We start from the raw sequence: 21,432 nt of genomic DNA, 5'->3' as shown, positions 1-21,432 counted from the left end.
TGAGCATCATACTAAACTACGCTAAAAAGAAGCATGGGCGAGAACAGGGAGAGTTCAGGGAACCTCTCTTTGAAGTCCATTGAAGCTCTACTATGAGATCTTCCTGTCTTACCATATCTCAGAAAAGCACTAAAACGAAAACGGACTACTTAGAGAAACCTAAGAAGCATAGCAGTAGACCATAGGAAACTTGAGCCCTGGGTAAAAGACTTTTCTTAAAAAAGTCTTTTACCCAGGAGACAGCCCTGAATGCAAGCTTATGACCAACGCTCCTTCACCAAGTGAGTGACTGCGTTCCACCAGAGTCCACTTTTGCGTTGCTTCTATTTTAATGTGTGTAAAAGTATGGTAAGCAATAGCTTTTCAGGTTAGGAACTGATGTCGTCATATCTGCTTGGTAATAGTGCCAAGTGATGGCTCAAGAAAACTCACCTCTATTCTCCCGGCTGGCCAAAGCATTCGGATCCTGGAAAAGAAAGCACAGACTTCAAGTTTAGCAGTGAAAATCGACAGATGACAAAGTGGGTTGATTATGTGGTAATGTAGAGGTATCAGGCCCAAAAACTCGAAGAGGACAGCATCACAATAAGCATCATGGCAAATCATGAGTTAAATAAAACACAGATTTAGGAAGGTAATGGATAGAGGTTTAAGTTACAATTACACATATTGAATGGCTGGAAAAAGTAGGGAAAAGTGATGCACAGAAGAGGAGTAATTGACACACCCAACAGACCTGCACAGGGATCAAAGTGGAGCAGGCAGATCATGCATCAAATACAGACTTACTAAAGGAGGGAATGGCCGGCACGTTTTGACAAAGATGGAAGCCAGAATGGCTGCTGTGGTCTTGGATAGTTGTCTCCCCCAGTAAATGTGCTGTTTTATAGGAAAAGGCTGGAATGAACATATTCTCTGAGCAATGCAGTCTCTCTCCACATGGAAAGGCTTCAGTGGTTAAGACCATGTTTTTTCTACCTTTGTAAATTAGGGCTATTGATCTGCGCCTCTGGCTTACACGAGGACCTCTTTCCATGAAAAACGGCATAGTTGTCTCATGAAAGACAGGCATGGTGTTATCCTCACCAGACTAGATATCGAGTAATCACCTGTCAGGAGGAGCGGATCACCTGGCCCTGTGCATTCACAAGGCACCATACAGTTCCACCCACAAGGATCTAACCCTATTTGTGACACATGAATCACTGTTTTGCTTAAAGAGCTACCAGTTTTCCAAACCTAAAGTTTGCTACAAGTGCTCTGGATGTGGACTTTTGGAGGTGGCGCTAGAGAAGTCTGGTGTGCAGAAAATGCTGTGATACTTTTCAATGCTCCTGGATATAAAGTTATTGGAGAAGGAGAATGTGTATGTCTCCACCTTACCTTATTACCCTTGAGCTGAATACGAGGGGAGCAAGTCGGAAGCTGGTTTAGTGCACTGGTCACCTCCTGCGTCTCCACCGCCGCCAGAGCATTGCACACCACCATCACAGACTGCACCACACGCTCTGCCTTGTGCTGGTGATCCACCTATCCAAAGACAGAAGCATGGACATAAAGACAAGTAGTGTAAGGATTATGCTACTTACCCAGTAAGCATATACTCTTGGCATGTAGAGCTGTAGAGTCACATGCTTTGCATACTGCTGCCATCTAGTGTTGGATCCGGATGTTGGCATGTTGTTTTTCTTCGAAGAGATCTTTCCTAGTCACGAGGTAAGGTGACTCCTCCTTTTGGGGATAGTGCGCATGGGCATCGACTCCATTGTTAGATTGTTTTCCCGCAAGAGGGTGAGAATGGAGTGAGTAAGTGTAGTATAGAGATGTCCATGCGTATGTAATGTAAGTAAAGCAAGACTGCCACAATTACAGGTGCCCGGGAGGGAGCATGTGAATCTACAGCTCTACTAACTAAGAACAGAAGCATAATACGTTTGAGGCATGTGTGTTCTGTAGATACACATGCTTTGCATAGACTATATAGCAGTATTCTCCCACAGCAGTGGCTAACCAGTAGATGTTGGAGCTGTTTGAAAAAGTGTTTTTAGCACTGCTTGCCCTCCATTGGCTTGTTGACGTGCCAACAACACCCACAGAGTAATATTTGTTAAAAGTGTGTGCTGTGGTTTATGATGCTGCTTTACAAATGTCAGCTATAGGGATGTTACCTACAAATTTCAAAGACGCTACTATTTTATGAGTGGAATGCGCTCTAGGAGGTATAGAAAAAGTTCCTTTAGCTTTAGTGTAGCAGGTTTGAATGCATTTAACAATTCATCTTGCAATACCAGATTTAGAGATGGGAATGCCTTTGTGAGGTGTAGCAAATGCAACAAACAATTGTTTTGGAAAATTGTTTTGTTCTTTCAATGTATTATAGCAAGGCTCTTCTGACATCAAGAGTATGAAGAGCTCTTTCTGCTACAGAATCAGGTGTGGAAAGAACACTGGCAACTCAGCCAACTGATATGAAAAACAGAAATGTGAGAGGGTGCCGATCCGGTCACGCCTCTGGACAAGAAATAATAACGGAGACCGATTACCGGTGGTGATTAAAACACGGAATCCAACTTCGTTCGCGACGCCCTCGTGAAGATAACCACACCCACCGTATTTTGCCCAGACAGGAATGATACACTTGGGACGTCGCGGAGGAAGGAGGAGGGATTAACCCCGGAAGTGGTTCCCAACCGGAAGAGAAAAGGATCGATTCAACTCACGAAAAGTGTGAAGGTGCTGGAGAAAGGAGGAAGTCGTCGGGCGGAGGAACAGCGAAGAAGAAGGACGCGGAATCGAGAGAAAACGAGGAAGAATTCGGAGAAGAAAACAAGAGGTGGTGTGAAGACTGGTGGTCCCCACAGGAGGAGGCTCGAGAGCGGCCGCAGCTCAGGAGAATTGCGGCAGAGCTGGTGAGTGACTTGGGACAGGGGAAAGAGGGACCGGGGAGGAGGGAGGTGGGCGATTAAGGGGGAGTTTGAATGCATGTGTGAGTTCATGTTTTTTCCCTGATACACTACCCCTCCTGCGTGGTCCTCTTCAGTCATTAGGATTCAAGGGTGCCCAAAAGTGTTCATCGTGCACATTCCTACCCTACCGTTTACCTCAGACACAGATCTCCCCTACCCTCACGAGTAACCCTATCCTGTCGGAGAAACCTTACTGAAGCACCAAACGGGTGTGGTGACGGGTACAAAATAGCCTACGGATATACCATTTAAAAGGGGGACTGACGGCTCCTTACTTTTACTTGCTCCTATGAGCCTCCGTGGGTAACACCCTGACAGTGGAGAAGATCAGACGGAAGAGGGAACTGACGAAGACGACATTTCACCAGACAGAGAGAAACACCCCCAAGGAAGCCTAAGATCCACCAACCCCCTCTGGTCCAATACCGGACTCTTTAAATAAATGCCGCTGACTGGCACACTATATACAGCCTTCGCGTCAATTTATCCAGCCCGCTCTCCCACAAGAAACCACTGTGGCAAGAAATTTTGGGTTGGTGCGAAGAACTACTCTGTCTTCTAAGGTTAAAGCCTGTAGCTCACCAACTCTCCTCGAGGAAATGATGCAATGAGGAAGGCCACTTTCCATGAAGCAAATAGTAGGGGACAGTTGTGCAATGGCTCAAAAGTTGGGCCCATGAGTTGTGTAAGCACAATATTCCGATTCCAGACTGGTGCTGGAGGCATCCTTGGCGGTATAACTCTCTTCAGGCCCTCCATAAAGGCTTTCATTACTGGAGCCTTGAACAAGGATAGATGTATGTTCTGCATATATGTTGCTACTGCTGCAAGATGCAGTCAAATGGAAGTGTAGGCTAAACCAGCACACTGTAAACGCAGAAGGTAGCAAATGATATTTTGAGTGAATGCATCTAGTGGATCAATGTTGTTATTAGTACAATGTATTACAATTCTTTTCCATTTAGCTGCATAGTATGCTCTGGTAGTAGGTTTGCTTGCTTCTTTAAGAAAGGTCATTCATTCTGGAGTCAAGTTAAGATATCCAAAACCTATGACTTTAGGAGCCAAATCGCTGGATTGAGATCCTTGGGGTTTGGGTGTCTGACTGGTCCATGGTTCTGAGTGAGAAGGTTGTAATTGAGGTGCAGCTTTTGATGTGGAACTACTGACCGTTCCAAGAGTGTCGTGAACCACGGCTGAAGGGCCCATGTGGGAGCCACTAGAATCAATGCAAGGAATGTTTGCCTGAGCCTCCAAACCAGAAATGGAAGGAGAGGGAGAGGTGGAAAAGCATGGGTAAATATCCCTGACCAATTCATCCATAGGGCATAGCCTTTGGATAGAGGGTGTGGGAGGCGCAGCTTGGGCATTTTGAGTTGTCTACTGTGGCGAACAGTTCTATTAGTGGAAATCCCCATTCTTGAAAGTATAGAAGAAGCTGGGGATGAAGTTCCCACTGGTGTATTTGTTGCCGCTTTCTGCTTAGGAGGTTGCAATCTGATTGTCCACTCCTGTGAAGTGTTCTGCCAGAACATTAACTTTGTGATGAATTGCCCAATCCCTCATTTTCTGAGAGTGGCGTGTTAATTGCAGGGAATGTGCCCACCCCCACTTCTTGTTTTTGTTCACAGTACATTGCTGTCATGTTGGTGCGGACTAGGACAACTTTCCCTATGAGGCGAAACTGAAAAGCATTCAGTGCTAGATGTACAGCTAGAAGCTCTAGCTAGTTGATGTGCACAGCTTTGTACTTGTCCCATAGACCTTGAATTGTCAAGTTGTGAAGATGGGCTCCCCAACCTGCGAGGGATGAGTCTGCTGTTAGCAGGATCTGTGGAACAGGGTCAATGAAGGGCCGCCCTTTTGATAAGTTTTGTGTGTTCCATCACTGCAGGGAGCGATGAATGCAGCTGTCTACCAACACTAGATCTGTTAATTGACCCTGCAACTGAGTCCACCGACGTGCCAAGCATTCTTGTGGAGGACGCATGTGCAACATTGCATGAGGCACTATCGTGATGCATGATGCCATTATTCCTAGCATTTGCACAAACGTTCTGATTGCAAAGTAGTGATTGGTTTGAAACTGTAGTAGCAGAGTTTGAATATTTCGAATTCTGGCTGCATTGGGAGGAGCTAGAGCTGTGGAAGTGTTTAGAGTAGCTCCCAGATAAGACTGCATATGTGCACGCTGAAGATAAAACTTTGGAGTATTGACCGTGAAACCCAATTGGTAAAGTAGGTGTAATGTAGTGAGTGTGGTATAAGCACTTTGATAAGCCAGTCGTCCAGGTGTGGGAAGACATGAATCTGTTGTCTTCTGAGATATGCCGCCACTACTGCAACAGTTCGATTTAAAGGTGGCTGTGGAAAGAACAAACACGGCATTAAGGATGCCAAAAAGGAGGAATGTGGGAGTTGTAGGAGTCTGTAAACAAGGAGGAGTTTGGGCGGTGTAAGAGGTTGAAAAAATACGGTAGAAAACCAGGTGCATATTATTAATGTTGATTGAAGGGGCGGTTTTTAGAACCGAGCGTGGAAGGGGAGTTTTCATCTTTATAACAAGGACACGAGTTGAAAGAAATGGTTCCAGTTTCACGAGAGCAGAGGGAGAAAGCAGTTTCAGCAGGTAAAGAGAAAATAGTTGGGAGATTGGGAGGGGGAAGAGAGGAAAGTTAACGCAGCACACGAAGGCTGGGAGAAGAGAGAGAGTGAGGGAAGCTGGAATCTGGTAGAATAATAAGAGGAAGACGCTGTGGTGGGAAGAGAGAGTAACAGCCATTGAAACGGGGAACTTAGCAGGTTTAACTTACACATAGAGGAAAAGGTTTTTGAAAACATGGATAGAAAGCATTGAGATAAAAGTGGAGGGGGCATCTGAATGAAATAAAATCGACTAGAAAAACGGACCATGAGGGGCATAGAAAGCATTCATATATTGTAAGCAGATTGTATTGAAGTGAATGTATCTGATGAAATTAACATGACACGAAGATGATTGTAAATATATGTCTTATTGTTTGTCTACAGTTTTCCCTGACGAAGAACCCATGTAAGGGTTCGAAATGCATTGGATAGAAATAAACTGCTGAAATAAGAACCATGCTTCAGTGCGTGTTTTGGGGAGAGAGGTTCGTTTGGCCCACCAAAGCATGAGAAACTTTGATAATTTGCAACTCCTTGCTTGAGGATGGATTATGAAGGATGTTTATTTAACAGGATAAATATTGCGCAAAGCGGATGGTTTAAAAATGAAGATTAATACAAATAAATGAAGAAATTGATGCAAATGCAGAATAAACAGGCTGTCGCCACTGGAGTGGGGTTAAGAAGTTGCCCCACAATTTTGGTATACTATGTTCGTCACATGCAATGTGGGCTTGGCATGTCAAGCAGTGTGCACGCCGAACAAAACTATGGTTTAAAAAGAATGGACAAAAAAAACAGATGAAACATTAAAAGGTGTGCTATCCTTTCACTTGTTAAAACGCCACTACTGCAAGGCATTTTGTAAATACTATGTGATCAGTAGTTACTTTGAACGGGATCACCTTGAATTGATAGTGTTTTACCGCTATCACAAACCTGAGGTATGTACGATGGGCTGGCTGAACCAGAATATGAAAGTATGCATCTTTTAAGTCCAGTGTGAACATAAAATCGCTTTGCAGTGGAAGAACCTGTTGAAGTGTGACCATGTGAAAATGTTCTAAAAGTATGTACGGGTTTAATGTCCTTAGATCCAAAATTGATCTTGAGGAGCCGGTCTTATTGGAAATTAGGAAGTAAAGAGAATAGACCCCTGAGCCTTGGTACTGTAATGGAACTGGTTCTATAGCTCCTTTTGTCAAAAGAGCTTGTACTTCTTGTTTGAGAAGCTGCAAGTATTCTGCTGAAAGTTTGTGGGTACGAGGTGGTATGTTGGGAGGATTGCTGGTGAGCTCCAGGCAAAAACCATGTTGGGTAACGTCTAACTCCCATTTGACTGATGTTATGGATTGCCAAATGGGAGAAATTGTAGAAGCCTTCCCTACCCCCCAGACAGGTGTTAAATGATCATGGGGAGTGTATGCAAGTCACTGCTTATTGGGGGAAGGGGAGTTTCGCGTTGGCGTGCCCTTACCTCTACCTTTAAACTTGTTTCCTCTGTACCCTCCTCTAAAGGCGCCTCTTTCGGGAGAGGGTTGCATGTTGGATTGGTAAGAGGAAGTTTTGGGGTCCCAAGGATGTACTTTTAGACCCTGCTCTATAGAATGAGAGATGAAAGGAGCCTCTGCTTGAAGGACTTTAAAGCACTCCCATGGATTTTGCCATGTTTGTGTCCTTTTTCATCTTTTCTAGAGCCTCATCAACCTGAGGCTCTAGAAAAGATGCTGTTTGTCAAATGGAGTGTTCAAGATAGATTGATGGACTTCCAGTTTGAAGCCAGAAATTCTAAGCCAGGCATGCCTACTTAAGAGAACACTGGCATTAACTTCTCTTACTGCAGTGTCAGCAGTATCAAGAGCACATCTAATGGAACAGTTAGAGATGAGCTTTCCTTCTTAAACAAGCTCTTGTGCCTTTTTCTTGTGTTCCTCTGGGAGGTACTGAAGGAAACCTTCCATCTCGCCCCAGTGTGCCCTGTCATATCTGGCTAAGAGGCCCTGAGTGTTGGCAATGCACCAGTGATTAGCGGCTTGAGCAGCTACCCTTTTACCAATATGCATCAATAAGCTTAGATTCTTTATCTGGGGAGGAGCATCACCAGATGTCTGTGAATTTGCTCTTTTACCAGCATTGGAAACTACCAGGGATTTAAGGGGCAGCTGTCCTTTAATAAAAACCCGATCAGAGGGTGATGATTTATATTTTTTTTATCATACCTGGGTGTTAAGATTCGTGCACGAACCAGATCTTTAAAGATGTCATCTGCATGTCTCATCAAGCCTTTTAACATAGGGAGACTCTGACTAACTATGTGAAGCCCCTAGTGTCCCAAAAAAACAATCGTCCTCTATCTTTATGCAGTGTAACACCATGATATGCTGCCGCCCTGGAAATTAGCTCCAGATAAGATATGTTATCATCTGGAGGTGAAGGTTTTGCAGGGTATAGGTCTGGATCATTATCCATGGGTGGATCAATATTGCAATTATTCTATGGATATGTAGTCAGAGGAGCATTGTCGTCGTCGTCATCATCATCATCATCATCATCATCATCTCCTAAATCAGGCTGTGTGTGAGGAGATCCCTTTAGTGTTGTGTAATGGATCTGAGCCTGTCAGTATTGGTAAATATGAAATTGGTGGAGGGGAAGGCAAGTGGATAGGACTTGTAGCAGTATCGTTTTTCCTTTTTAGGGGAATCTTGCTCCAGTGTCCTCTGGGTTTCCTGAGTTTCCTTTTGGAAGGAGTTTTGGCCAATATGTCTCCAGTGACTGGACTAATCTAGATTTTTTTTGCTTTGGATCCAAATCGGTCTTTCATAATGTCGAAGATTGGTTCCGTAGACTCTGAAATATGTTCTTTTGATTTCGGCACCGAAAGTTTCGGTGCCCAACTTGACTTGTCCTTGGAAGAAGGTGGTTTCGGCTCTGAAGCAGCTTTTTGTTTCGAACCGGAAGGTTTCGGCTCCGAAGCAGACTTTTTGAGACGGAGGATTTCGGTTACGAACCAGATTTGTCTTTTGGAGCGGAATGTTTCGGGTCCGAAGACTACTTCTCTTGGCTCAATCCAGAGCTGGAAGTCTTGACTACTTGTTTTGGCACCGGGCCCAGGGGCGTCAGAATCATTGTCTCGGTGGCGACCAAGGCCCGAAGGCAGAGGTGGTGCCAAAGCCTTATGTTTGGTAAAGGGTAACTTTAGGGACACAAAGGTTTTGGTACTCACAACACCCTGTCCCGCTCAATCTCGAGGTTGGAATAGGATTCTTAAACCAAGAAGGCTTCCTCTTCTTCTGCGGCCACCTCTTCTTCTTGTTCTGACTCTTCTCCGAAGAGATCCAGAGTTTGTTGAGTGCTTTAGCGCTGCATTTCTCGTCATTGAGCACAGCGATCTCGAAGAGTCTTTTTCGATCTGAACGAGCGACAGGCCTCTCAGTCTTCTTCCTTGTGGTCCGGTGACACGCACTAGTTGCAGACTTGGTGTAGATCGGTGAAAGGGTATTTCGAGTGGCACCAAGGTCAGAACTGAAATGGAGTATGTTCCATCGGCAGAGGGATGCATCGATGTGGCTAGGCTGAAAGGCCGCCCACAATGTTTTCGACCGAAGATGAGACTTTCTGATCGAATGGATACGCGGAGAGGGAAATGAATATAATGACAATACCGTCGAGGGTAGAGTGGATTGCACACCAAGGGAAACCCAAAGGATGGTTTCGAACCGGAGCGAAGCAATACACGTCCGAACCAGATGGCACCCCAAATGCGGAAAGAAAACAATCTAACAATGGAGTTGATGCCCAGGCGCACTATCACCGAAAGGAGTAGTCACCTTAACTCGTGACTAGGAAAGACTTCTTCAAAGAAAACCGATTTGCAAACATCCGGACCCAAAACTAAAAGGCAGGAGTATGCAAAGCATGTGTATCTACAGCACACATGCCTCAAACACACAAACTACACTGACTTCACACAAGAGCAAGCTGCTTTCACCATAACAGAATTCATGTCATTCAGCAAATGTATGTAACTGAAGGGAGCTAGCAAAAATGTCAAGCTAGTTAAGTCAACAACTGAAAACGGTTAAAACAGAAGTAAAACTAAAGCCATGAACTTTGTTTTTGCTTTTCTCGGGGCACATATCCTTCCATCCTAACTGCCTTCCAGTTGTTTGCACGACTGATATCGGGCTACCTGCATAGTTATGTAAACATGGGCGCCATCTTGACGTTAGTGTAACTGCTGACAGGATACTCTATCAGGTAATTAGTGCGCTGTACAAATCAATATGACATTACAGTCCTTGAATAGCCTATGTCCCAGCCCCTTTTACTTTACTGGCCTGGATCGCTTGATCAAGAGGTTCGCCTATTTGTAATGCAGTCTGGCGACTGAACTCTCCACACAAACTGGATAAGTGTGTATTTTATTCTAAAAGTACTTTCCACATTTTGACCACATTGCCTTCGTTGGTCTACGGCCATTGTTTTCATTTAAAAAAGTTAACTAGCCTTGAGACCAGGTGCAATAAAAAGTTCTTTGGAAAAAATACCCTTTAGACATTGTGTTCTATTTAAAACGCCCTGCTTTTAGGAACACTGGCAAAATGTATGCAAATAGACACGAAGCAGTTTTTGAGTTGTGAAGACTTTTCTGGTGCTGTAGGAAAGGTAGGTGAATATGCAGCTGTGCTCTCAAAACCCTCAGTTAGGTTATTCTGTTTCTGTGCAACACAGCCCTTCAAAATTATGTGGCCTCTTGGAGCCATTTTTACAAGTTATGTACATTTACAGTGTATCCATCCATGTTACACTTGGTAAAGACGGACAAAGCTTGAGCACTTTTAAACTCTACACAAAATACTGCACTGTTTTAAACTTTCCAAACTTTGCATCAGCATTTTGTTTGAACTCTACTGCTTTATTCACACTTTTTGCCATTCCATTCTGAGATAGCCGTTAAAACGGCAATATTATGATAAGACACCGCACTGGCCAATATTGGCCGGCCCGTGTATACCTGTACAACACACAAGCATTGACAACGCTAATAAGTCTCACCTATGTGAGATCTATTGGCTTAATAAATGTTTTTTAACATGTTACACAGCAGCACAAGCTGCTTCGCACCATGGCTTAAAATACAGATATATAAAAAAAAGGCGCTGCAAAATGCTTTTGTTTTAAAGCTATGTTGCACAGCGCTGCTGTGCAATATATATGTGTATTTCTTTTTTAATCTGGCAGGGGGTTGAAGGGAAGTAACAAGAGAGAAAGGCAAGGGGGAGGTGCAGCAATAACAGGCAGGATGAAGGGGTAGAAAGCAAAACAAGGGAGGCATGGGCTGGAGGGAGCAAGCATAAGACAAGGGGAGTGGCAAAGAGAAAACAGTTCCTAAATCACAGCATGAGCATCGAATTGGCACTAAATATGTTGAATCAATCCGTGTTTGGCCCATGCTCCACTGAAAGGAACGTAAGAGACAATTAGGAGGCAGCAAAGAAGAGCGACAAAGAAGTTAACAAATGATAAGCAATGGGGAGGCTCCAAGCCCTTTACTGTAAATAATGTCTCGCAAGCAAGAGTGCATGCACTGTTGCAGGCTCAACCTAAAAATGACATATCAACAAGAGTCAACAGCCGCACATCAACAGACATACACAAATAACACTGCAAGACACACATCTCTTCACAAACACAAATGCAGACACACAAACACTGGTCTCAAAAGAACTAGATCCAGAGACTTCAGACTGCACATGCTGCCCCTTCTCCACATGCACATTTACCCCACTCACCTCAGCAGCCAGGAATTCATCCACTTCGTTGTGGAAGGTGTCAAAGAGGAGTGTCATGGCTTGCCTGCAGGGGGAGACAAAGAGCCAACAGATCAACACAAGAGTAGAGTGGAGATAGATTATCACAAAAGTGACTCGTCCCTTCTGTGGGGAGTGTGTGAGACACCAAGAGGCCAGAGAGGAAGGATGAAGCCTTTGACAAAGACAGACCAACTTAGGGAGTGACCTGGTGATCAGGGTGCGGCAGTACCACAGAGCAGCCTTTACCAGCACTAGACTGGCTGGGGGAAGAGAACATTTGATCACCCGTGCCTGAGGAGGGAGTGTTATAACAGCATAGCTGGGAGCTAAGTAGACACCCTAGGAGTTCATTAATACCTAGCTCAAGCTACAGGGATCACATGCCATACCCATCACTCTTGGCCTTTCTAAGCAGGGCTGAATTCAAGGGATATGAACAGAGTTCAGTCCTTACACCCATCTAATTCTCGCTCTTCGTTGCAGGGTTTCTCAAGAGATGAGAGAGGGAAGCACACGCTCTGAGCCCATTCAATCTGTGACCCCTAACAGCTTTGACTAGGCTGGCGGTGCATTCCATTATCTAGTGTTCACATGAAGAGGTCACGCGAGGGCCACTGAGAATTGACCAACAATGCATTTTAAGGTACCGGGGGCCTCATCAACTGATTCTGCTGAAAGACACAGAAACCAACTTCAAGTTCACTTTCCTATTCCTTTAGGTGAGCTGTACACTCGCCAACTATGGAAAGTTGCAGGATTCTACACCGGCAACACCAGATGGGTCAAGGCACTGATTAAGAGGGCTTGTATGTCATGTTCAAGTCAGGAATCGAATTGCCAGTCTGCCCAGAGGCCAATTTTCTACACAGACCATGATGGCTGAGCTGGTGGAACATTAAGATCTACTATACTACTAGTAAAGCCTGAACATAGATTGATCTAGAGCAGTTACAAACCTTATCCGTGACTGATAAAACCCAGTGAGACCTTCATCATAATCTTACAAAATATTAATATTTCTATTTAACGAGCGTCTTTAGTACATGATAACATTGGTCTCAGTGACACGTTTCTCTGGCAGCATTGCCCAGGCTGGAGGCGAAACTGCTGACTTCGCTTAGGTAGCTGCAGTAATGAAACTCAACCCAACTTTTCAATCACAGCCTTTCAATAGAGAAGCTTTTGGAGGTGATTGATAACAAGGAGATCAATCACACAGCTTACAATGGAAAAGGGCTTCAACATCATAGCTATCAGAGTTGAAACATACCAATAAATTACAAGCTCATCTTAGGAGTGTGAAGAAGGTGAAGGGGTACCGCAACCTCATGCCTTTCTTGCACATTGTTGGACATGGCCTTCTTAGGGGCAAATAACCCATAACTTTTTGCTTTTTCCCCTTGTTTTTGCTGACCCAGCTTAGGAATCTGAGCACCTTCACACTCTACTGCAGGGGGAAGGTGCGCATGCCCGCCTCGGGCTGGGGGGAGGGGGCGCATGCAATAGGTTTAGGTGCCATACCTTTGTGCACCCAGTCAACAGGTACACCACATACCCGGGGCAGGGATGGCACTGGCTAGTAGTGGGACATTGCACTGAGTGTGCCACCCACAGGATAGCCAGTGAACCCTGTATCGGGTCTGCCACTGAAAGCCAGTGGGGTGTCTTTGCGCCCCTGCCTAGGTTGGAATCACTTACGCCTCAGCCAACCTGGAGTGCAACGCCCCATATTATGAAGCCACGACGGGTGCCGGGAGGTGGTAGGTTTAAGACTGGGAGGGTACATATGGATGTTTCCTGCCCAGGTAGAGAAGAACACCACAATTGGGGCTTCCCCTGCCTTGGAGTTCGGCTATTCTCACGGGATACTCTTGGGATAGTGCAAATTCTTTTTGGTGGCCTCCGAACCCTGACCACCTCCTCACTGTCAAGGCAGTGTGGAAGTGCGAGCGCCTTCCTACACAGATTAGAAGAGGTGCTGACATGATGTTCCGGAACAGAGGCTGGTCTGCCAATGCAAACCGGCCCTGATGTTGTTTTGAATAAGTGTCCCGTCTGCCGTTGCAGGCTGGAGGATGTGCCCTGCCACCTATGCATCTTGGATAGGTGCCCGGCCTGCCATCGCAGGCTGGTGAGCATATACCTGCACTTCTGGTGTCCTAACCTCCAAATCAGAAACTGGGTCCGCCGTTGCTGCCAGGAGCGTGCATTCGCACCCGTAAGGGGTCCCCCATGTCTGGCTGGTCCTGGCAGGGTGGCGTGCACGCACTTGCACCAAAAGTGTGAGGGCCTGAGTAAGCCATGTGCTGGCCTGTCTTTGCGGCATGAGAGTGCATGCACCCTTCCTATCAGTGTTGGGAAGTGGAGCTGATTCAATGTTCTGAAACCTGGGCCAATCTATCATTGCAGACCGTTGGGTGAGCAATGGCATCTATCTTGAGTAAACTCATGAGCAGCTTACCACTGTATGCCACTGTAAGTGCATACCCACACCTATGGTGCCCGTGATTGTGTGTGCCACCTGCCAAAGCAGGTTTGTGCATGTGCATAGACACATGAATTAGTTAAACCCATGTCCATTCTGCTGTGCCATCTCGGGCGGGCGCACTTGTACCCCTGGGGCTGGGAACTATGTGTCCCACCTGCGGTCGCAGGTCGGTGTGCGCACCAGCACACATGCGCCCAAGTAGTGAGGAATACCTATGTGTGTTTTCACTACCTATGAGGCCTACTCTTCCCATAAGTTAACATGGGGAAGTGGTTGACATTACTTCGGACAGCAATAGTGAATTACACTGGAGCAGCATCATGATGTTTCATATCAATGGATTCGCAGTGCCAAACCCGTTCCATTAGTAAAGCAGGATTTGGCATAACTCGTTTAGAAATGCCACTTACAGAATACGTGCAAAAAGAACAATTGATGGACAGAATGTTGAACAATGTCAAACATTCACCACAGTACAGAGATCTTGGCCTAAAACCATGTTTTTTTTGCTACCCATGCCATTCCAGTTTAAACCCAGCCATATGCAAATCAATCTTGACCCTGTTCTCAATGGGTACAGTCCAGCCCAAACTGCCAGGCCAGGTCCTACCTGGACTGGAAGCAAGCATCCTAGGACTGGTTTCAGGGTTTCACCCCTCATCAGCAGGCTAGCTTGACTCCAGTGGCATGGAAAGTACGGTATCCACGTCTGGGCATACCCGTCCCACTCGGGTGCAAATGCAAAAAGAACAATTGATGGACGGAATGCAAAACACTGTCGTACATTCACCCCAGTACAGAGATCTGGGCCTAAATCCATCGTTTTTTTGTTCATCGCCTCACAAAAGATTAATATCTGCACTCCAGAGCCCCATTGCAGATAGGCCTACTGTTTAGGGGAGACATCTGTGGTTCAAAGGGAAAACCCCCTAAACCACCCCGAAGTTCAAAGACACACAACAGTATAACTACGGGTACCATCGTTCAGCAAAAGAGGAGATACGATTGTTGGGACGTGGAACCAGAAAACCCTGACTGCGTGGTGCACAATACCAGAGGACTCTGTTGTGCACATGGAGGATAACTGTCTTAACGGCTTGGGCCGAGGACCTGCTGAAGTGTGACACCCTCAAGTGTGCTCTCCCAAGGGCCCAACTGTGGGCCTCCTGATCTCCCAGAGATCTCAGGGTCATCAAAGATCTCCCACAAGGGACCTACACCATCTACCAGTGACATCTGGAGAGCGCTGCTCTCTCAAGTGCCCACCTCAGCAACTGAATCTCAACTAGTAGAGTGGTGTGAGTATGGAACTAAAACTTGTGTCTGGAGACTAGTTGGTGGTGAGCAGACTCACCAGTTACAGGACCCTCCCTCCCCCACCACCCTGATGTGTGGCCCGTTTCATCGATCAAGCCGCATCACTCTCGTGGGACACCCAGACTGCATGCTTATTGCGTGCAAAGTGAGATTTATAGGGTGCGACCCTCGAAGGTGGGGGTGCGGCCATAGTTGTAGTGCCTCATTCTACCTCATTTGGCTCTGCTGAACTTGCCCCGGTGTGTGGGGAACCAGACTTTTCTGGTGCAACTTGTATCATAGTGCACAGGATGTTGTGCTTCATTTACAGGGAGGTACAGAATTGCATTTCTGCACTGTATGTGACCGAAATTGCCTGGTGCAACCCATCTCAACATGCATTGGTCTCGTGCCTCTTTTCCAGGGAGGTGCGGAATTTGCAATTTATCGTGTTTGAAATCTGAAGGGCCCTGTGCAACTCACACCAACATGCACCAGGTGCTCTGCCCAGATTGCCTGGGCAAGAGCTGGATCATCTTGTACAAATCCGGGCGCCTTATCCTATCGAGAGGCTCCAGTCTCACTCCCTATTCATTGGTTGTTCCCTTTTTTGACCCTCATTGCGGTGGACCAACTGCCCTCTCCACACTTGGGCCCTCTCAAAGACATCTTGGAGAGGTATTAGCGAGAGAGACTGACAGGTTGAAGGAACGCTTCTGAGACAAGTCGGAAGCGGGTAATAAAACTGTGTGACTCCTTTGTGTTTTGAGACCTGTGGGTAAACTTCCCGAGTGGCTGCTAAACACTCCCTTGTTTACGTTTACCTCCCAATATAAACTGCTATATATTCCCACATGCTTCCAGAGGACCCAGACTAATTGTGACTTTGGTCGCGTGAGGCTCAGGGTCTGTGGGGCTGGGTTGGTCATCATTCATCCAAGGGTACAGGACAATCAGGGTGAACCATAGGGTAGAGGTAGGCTTGGACCACGTACCCTGCAGAGATGAACCATTGACCTGCTGGATTCCAATAGCACTGCATTAGGGTGCTGAGTGCGAATGTGTGTAAAAGAGTGTGCTGTACGAACTGACTGATACCTGTTGCTCCACATAGCAGTGCCGAGTGAGTGTGTGTGAGTGATTGTGTGCAGCCCACCTGTGATTCAAAACACTGGTCGGCCGTGCCGCTTTATACGTGGACTGTTGCCAAAAGCACAATACATTTGACATTGTGTTTTACCACGTGGCTCTGGCCTGTTCTGCTGCTAAAATGTGTTCTATTTTCATTTATGTAAATAATTTTGATATTCTGCATCGCATAAGGGTGTTCTCAATCAATTCGGAGGGTGGGTTGCAGGGGGTGAGATTAGGAACGTCCACAGTGTGTGTACTATTGACATCATGACAATACGGGTGGGTCTCGTACTGCAAGTAATAATGCCGTATGTGTTTTATGCCCGAAAGTACATGATGATCATGTTATAATGATTGAATGTGTGTGTTGAATACAAATGTTTCTACATACATCACGTGTGAAGTCTCTTCTGTGATGCTCATTGTATTTATCATGTGTGCCTGCTGTGCCTTTGCTTTACACATAGCTGCTGTTGTAAGCCTGATTGCTCAGAGTCAAGCTACACAAGGGTGAGAACGGATTATAGAGCAAGTGTGATCACCTGCCCGTGATGAGAGCAGTAGTCCTGCCTAGCTGGGGGCCTCCCTTCAGCCAACCAGACACCGCCGGTTCCGACATCATCATTCCAAAGCCCCTTTAGAACTAAAGGCTTCCAACCTGTTACAGCTCTCCTGACCTGTCTGCCCACTAATCCTCAGTTCCCACTACCAGGGCAACTCCTGACCGCCCAGGCCTCGTGGGCCTCCTCAGCAGAGCCTCCTGAGCTCTCATCCGACTTCCTGTCCACCTATCCCAAGTCTTCCCACACCATCCTGACTTATTCTAAGAGTGCTTGAGATTCTGACTGCACACATGCTGCCATCTTACAGATCATCTCTTGACTCTGCCCGTTATCTCCTTTTTCTCTGTATTCTTAGAGACACTCTACCCTTTAACGCCCAGGCTAAGCTCTCTTTTGCAGTCTTAGACCCTTTTTCCCTACACTGGTCAACTTCATCCTCCTGGAACACTTCCAGTCCCTAACTGCCTCCCCTTAACGTGTCAGTCCAAAAACGTATTAAAACTCTATCTCGTCCTTTTTCCTCTCAGGATTGTTCTTGTCCTAACATGCATAGCCCTCCAAGCTTCTCAATAAGCTCTAGTTTCATTTCTCCTCCAGGACACCTCCACCTCCCTCCATCCCTGCTTCTTTCAGACCCCTCTCTCTAAGCACTCACATTCCCGACCCAGGCTCATTGCTTCCTTCAAACAAACTAGACTCTTCATCACTCCTAACTCCTTAAGTCCCTCCTCTCTCACGTTTTCATCTGAAATCCAGTGCCACATCCGGTCTTACCTGCTGATGGTCTGCTTCACCGGCCTCTCTTGAAGGTGTATGTGGTGGTTTAGTGTCCAAGGGCTCTGGTGGTCGCTGGCCTTGTAAGTAGGAAATAAGTGAGGTGAGTTAGAGGTGGTGTTCTCGTACTACTCTCCATGGCTGTCCATGTCAGTCTTTGTAGCAATAAAAAAGTACGCTAGTAACAGAAAGAACAAGCATTTGCAATGCAATAGGTCTTGCATTTGTTAAAGTTAGAACAGTTGGAGTTGAAAATAAAATTTTCTTTACTTTTGTTTGTTTATTTGCAGTGGAGTTATTACATTTGCATAGCACTATTGCCAATGGTATAAAAAAGCAAAAGTAAAGAACATTGTCATTTTCAACGCCAACAGCTCTAGCTTTAGCTTTAAAAAATGAAAGACCTATTGAATTGGAAATGCAATCAGTCTAGGATTTGTGGAGTGGGAGTTAAAGGCCTTATAAATGCCAATGTTTTTTTTTACCTAGCCATGTTGCGGGGTGCAGTACCAAATGTGGCCAAGAGGTCTCATGGGACCTCTTTTGGTTACATATGGTACTGCACCATGGAGAAGATATGGTAAATATGGCTCTTCCCACAAGACTAAGTGTGCGCTACTTCTACTCTGACTGTGAAGCAGTAAAGGTATCGGATCCTACATCTGACCAACCCGGATCTCAACAATAGGAAAAACAGAACAAAGTGGCTGGACAGGATTATTCGCAAAACAATTCCCCAGACACACAGTCAATCTGTACCATGTGACCACTGGATTAATATTCCAAACGAATTTATTTTTCTTTTTTATACATTTGTCAACAAATTTTTTGAAAAACAGACACAAACAGAACCACTGTCAGATCAAAAGGTTCATATATACAGTATCTACAAATGTACACATTTACAAATTTGCAACAATGAATCAAACAAAAGTGGTTTAACACACCAAAAAAACCAATAACATATATAGTAGTCCAAATGAATTGCAATTATATACAGTGCAAAAATTAGTCCATAAACAAAAAACGGGCACCAGTCCTAGGAATTAAAAAACCAAGTGACAGGCGGGATTGAGATCGAAAACAAGCCTGCCTGTCTACAAAAGTCTGTGGTATAATGTTTTTTAGGGTTGCGAGGCTAGGGTACAGAATGGTAATATGATTTACATCCTAGCGGCACCCTTTGTTGTAGCCACAGGGTGGTATTGTCGACGCGTTTCGAACCTCAATGTTCAAGGTTCTCTTCAGGACGGGGACTGGGGGAAAGATTCTGCAAAAAAGTACAGAATTGGTGTCAGAAACGTACATTATAGCGCTGTAAAGAGCCTACTCAGACTCCAGGAAGAGTGAAGAATATTTACCTGCACGGAGGCACAAAGATTGCCGTAGTGTAGGTATATCGTGATCCGTAGTCACACCTAAAAGACATATGAAGAGGTGCTCAGTGTGGGGAGGATAATTGGGTCACACTAAGGTTGGCGAAGGGTCTGGCCTATGTATGCATCATACCTGCAGTTAACGCAGAGCAGGACTTTGGGCGTGGTGTCAGGCTTCAGGAGCATTCAGGGATCAGAGCGGCTCACATTATTTTTGCGCGTTGGTCTGGATGGGTGATAAAAAATAATATATGGAATATATATATTAGCGTGAATCCACGGTATGTCACACCCCCAACTCGCCAAGATCATATGGCGCGAGGTTCCTACCTGAGTCTGGGGACCACAGAGAAGAAAGCGACCGGACACTGAACCCAATTCAGGCCGGCAGGCGAGGTTGGCCCGCTAGAAAAGAAACAACCTTTTATGAGCGCCAAGATCAGAGGGCAACAGCGGAGCTGGTTACAAAACGCTGCGCACGAGATGCTTACTTCTGTAGAGAAATTAATCCAGCCTCCCAAAGATCGGTGTTGCTCACTCTCTCCCAATGACAAGCAGTCTGTAGGTAGAGCGCCGGGACACCATTGAGTATTTTAAACCCGGGTCAAAGTGTCGGGGGGTGTGGTCAGAAAACGGAGTAAAGCCCCTATGGAATGCTGGTATCTGTAGTTTCCTGATGTTCTAAAGGAACCTGAAGTCAAGCATGTCAGCTAACTTCATACTTGAAAGACCGCCAGGAGCATTACACTCTGGCAATTGTACAGCTTTTTCAACAGATTCACGTGACATTACCGCGCGGGGGCATATTCACAAGGCCAATACAATGAAAACATTTCGCATCAGTTTGGATGAGCAACATTTACACAGTAATACTACATGTCATCATACTCATTATTTTCACTAAAATAATACATGTCATTATACTTATCAAAACATGAAAAATCTAAATTCCTTGTGCAATCTAATATTGGGAATGACACTCATGGCACTTCAAGTCCGTTATAACAATAGACAACACCATAGCTCAGTGTCCAAGGGTGACTCAATAATAGACCTGTGGGACCCAGCAAATAGTGTTTAAAGGTTGAGTGAGAAGTGAAGGGTAAGTACACAGTAAGAGTTATGATAATGCAGAGTTCGGCTGTGCTGCATTATCATAACTCTTACTGTGTACTTACCCTTCACTTCTCACTCAACCTTTAAACACTATTTGCTGGGTCCCACAGGTCTATTATTGAGTCACCCTTGGACACTGAGCTATGGTGTTGTCTATTGTTATAACGGACTTGAAGTGCCATGAGTGTCATTCCCAATATTAGATTGCACAAGGAATTTAGATTTTTCATGTTTTGATAAGTATAATGACATGTATTATTTTAGTGAAAATAATGAGTATGATGACATGTAGTATTACTGTGTAAATGTTGCTCATCCAAACTGATGCGAAATGTTTTCATTGTATTGGCCTTGTGAATATGCCCCCGCGCGGTAATGTCACGTGAATCTGTTGAAAAAGCTGTACAATTGCCAGAGTGTAATACTCCTGGCGGTCTTTCAAGTATGAAGTTAGCTGACATGCTTGACTTCAGGTTCCTTTAGAACATCAGGAAACTACAGATACCAGCATTCCATAGGGGCTTTACTCCGTTTTCTGACCACACCCCCCGACACTTTGACCCGGGTTTAAAATACTCAATGGTGTCCCGGCGCTCTACCTACAGACTGCTTGTCATTGGGAGAGAGTGAGCAACACCGATCTTTGGGAGGCTGGATTAATTTCTCTACAGAAGTAAGCATCTCGTGCGCAGCGTTTTGTAACCAGCTCCGCTGTTGCCCTCTGATCTTGGCGCTCATAAAAGGTTGTTTCTTTTCTAGCGGGCCAACCTCGCCTGCCGGCCTGAATTGGGTTCAGTGTCCGGTCGCTTTCTTCTCTGTGGTCCCCAGACTCAGGTAGGAACCTCGCGCCATATGATCTTGGCGAGTTGGGGGTGTGACATACCGTGGATTCACGCTAATATATATATTCCATATATTATTTTTTATCACCCATCCAGACCAACGCGCAAAAATAATGTGAGCCGCTCTGATCCCTGAATGCTCCTGAAGCCTGACACCACGCCCAAAGTCCTGCTCTGCGTTAACTGCAGGTATGATGCATACATAGGCCAGACCCTTCGCCAACCTTAGTGTGACCCAATTATCCTCCCCGCACTGAGCACCTCTTCATATGTCTTTTAGGTGTGACTACGGATCACGATATACCTACACTACGGCAATCTTTGTGCCTCCGTGCAGGTAAATATTCTTCACTCTTCCTGGAGTCTGAGTAGGCTCTTTACAGCGCTATAATGTACGTTTCTGACACCAATTCTG

General features: G+C 45.6%; 1 protein-coding gene across 2 annotated transcripts in view; it reads right to left on the bottom strand.

The window, feature by feature from the left end:
• The window catches only part of PIK3C2B (phosphatidylinositol-4-phosphate 3-kinase catalytic subunit type 2 beta), a 463,326-nt gene that overhangs the window by 235,341 nt on the left and 206,553 nt on the right, over positions 1 to 21,432 (bottom strand). For both annotated transcript variants that reach the window (XM_078644643.1, XM_078644644.1), the window contains exons 7-10: positions 17,684 to 17,763; positions 11,408 to 11,471; positions 1,384 to 1,530; positions 433 to 466 (exon numbers count right to left, since the gene is read on the bottom strand). In XM_078644643.1, coding sequence (XP_078500769.1) covers positions 433 to 466; positions 1,384 to 1,530; positions 11,408 to 11,471; positions 17,684 to 17,763 — 325 coding nt within the window. The remainder of the gene's footprint in view (positions 1 to 432; positions 467 to 1,383; positions 1,531 to 11,407; positions 11,472 to 17,683; positions 17,764 to 21,432) is intronic.

This window comes from Lissotriton helveticus, chromosome 5_1, assembly GCF_964261635.1.
Source record: "Lissotriton helveticus chromosome 5_1, aLisHel1.1, whole genome shotgun sequence".
Classification (NCBI taxonomy): domain Eukaryota; kingdom Metazoa; phylum Chordata; class Amphibia; order Caudata; family Salamandridae; genus Lissotriton; species Lissotriton helveticus.
The sequence above is the reverse complement of the archived record's forward strand: the minus strand, read 5'-3'. Positions and strand labels throughout refer to the sequence as shown.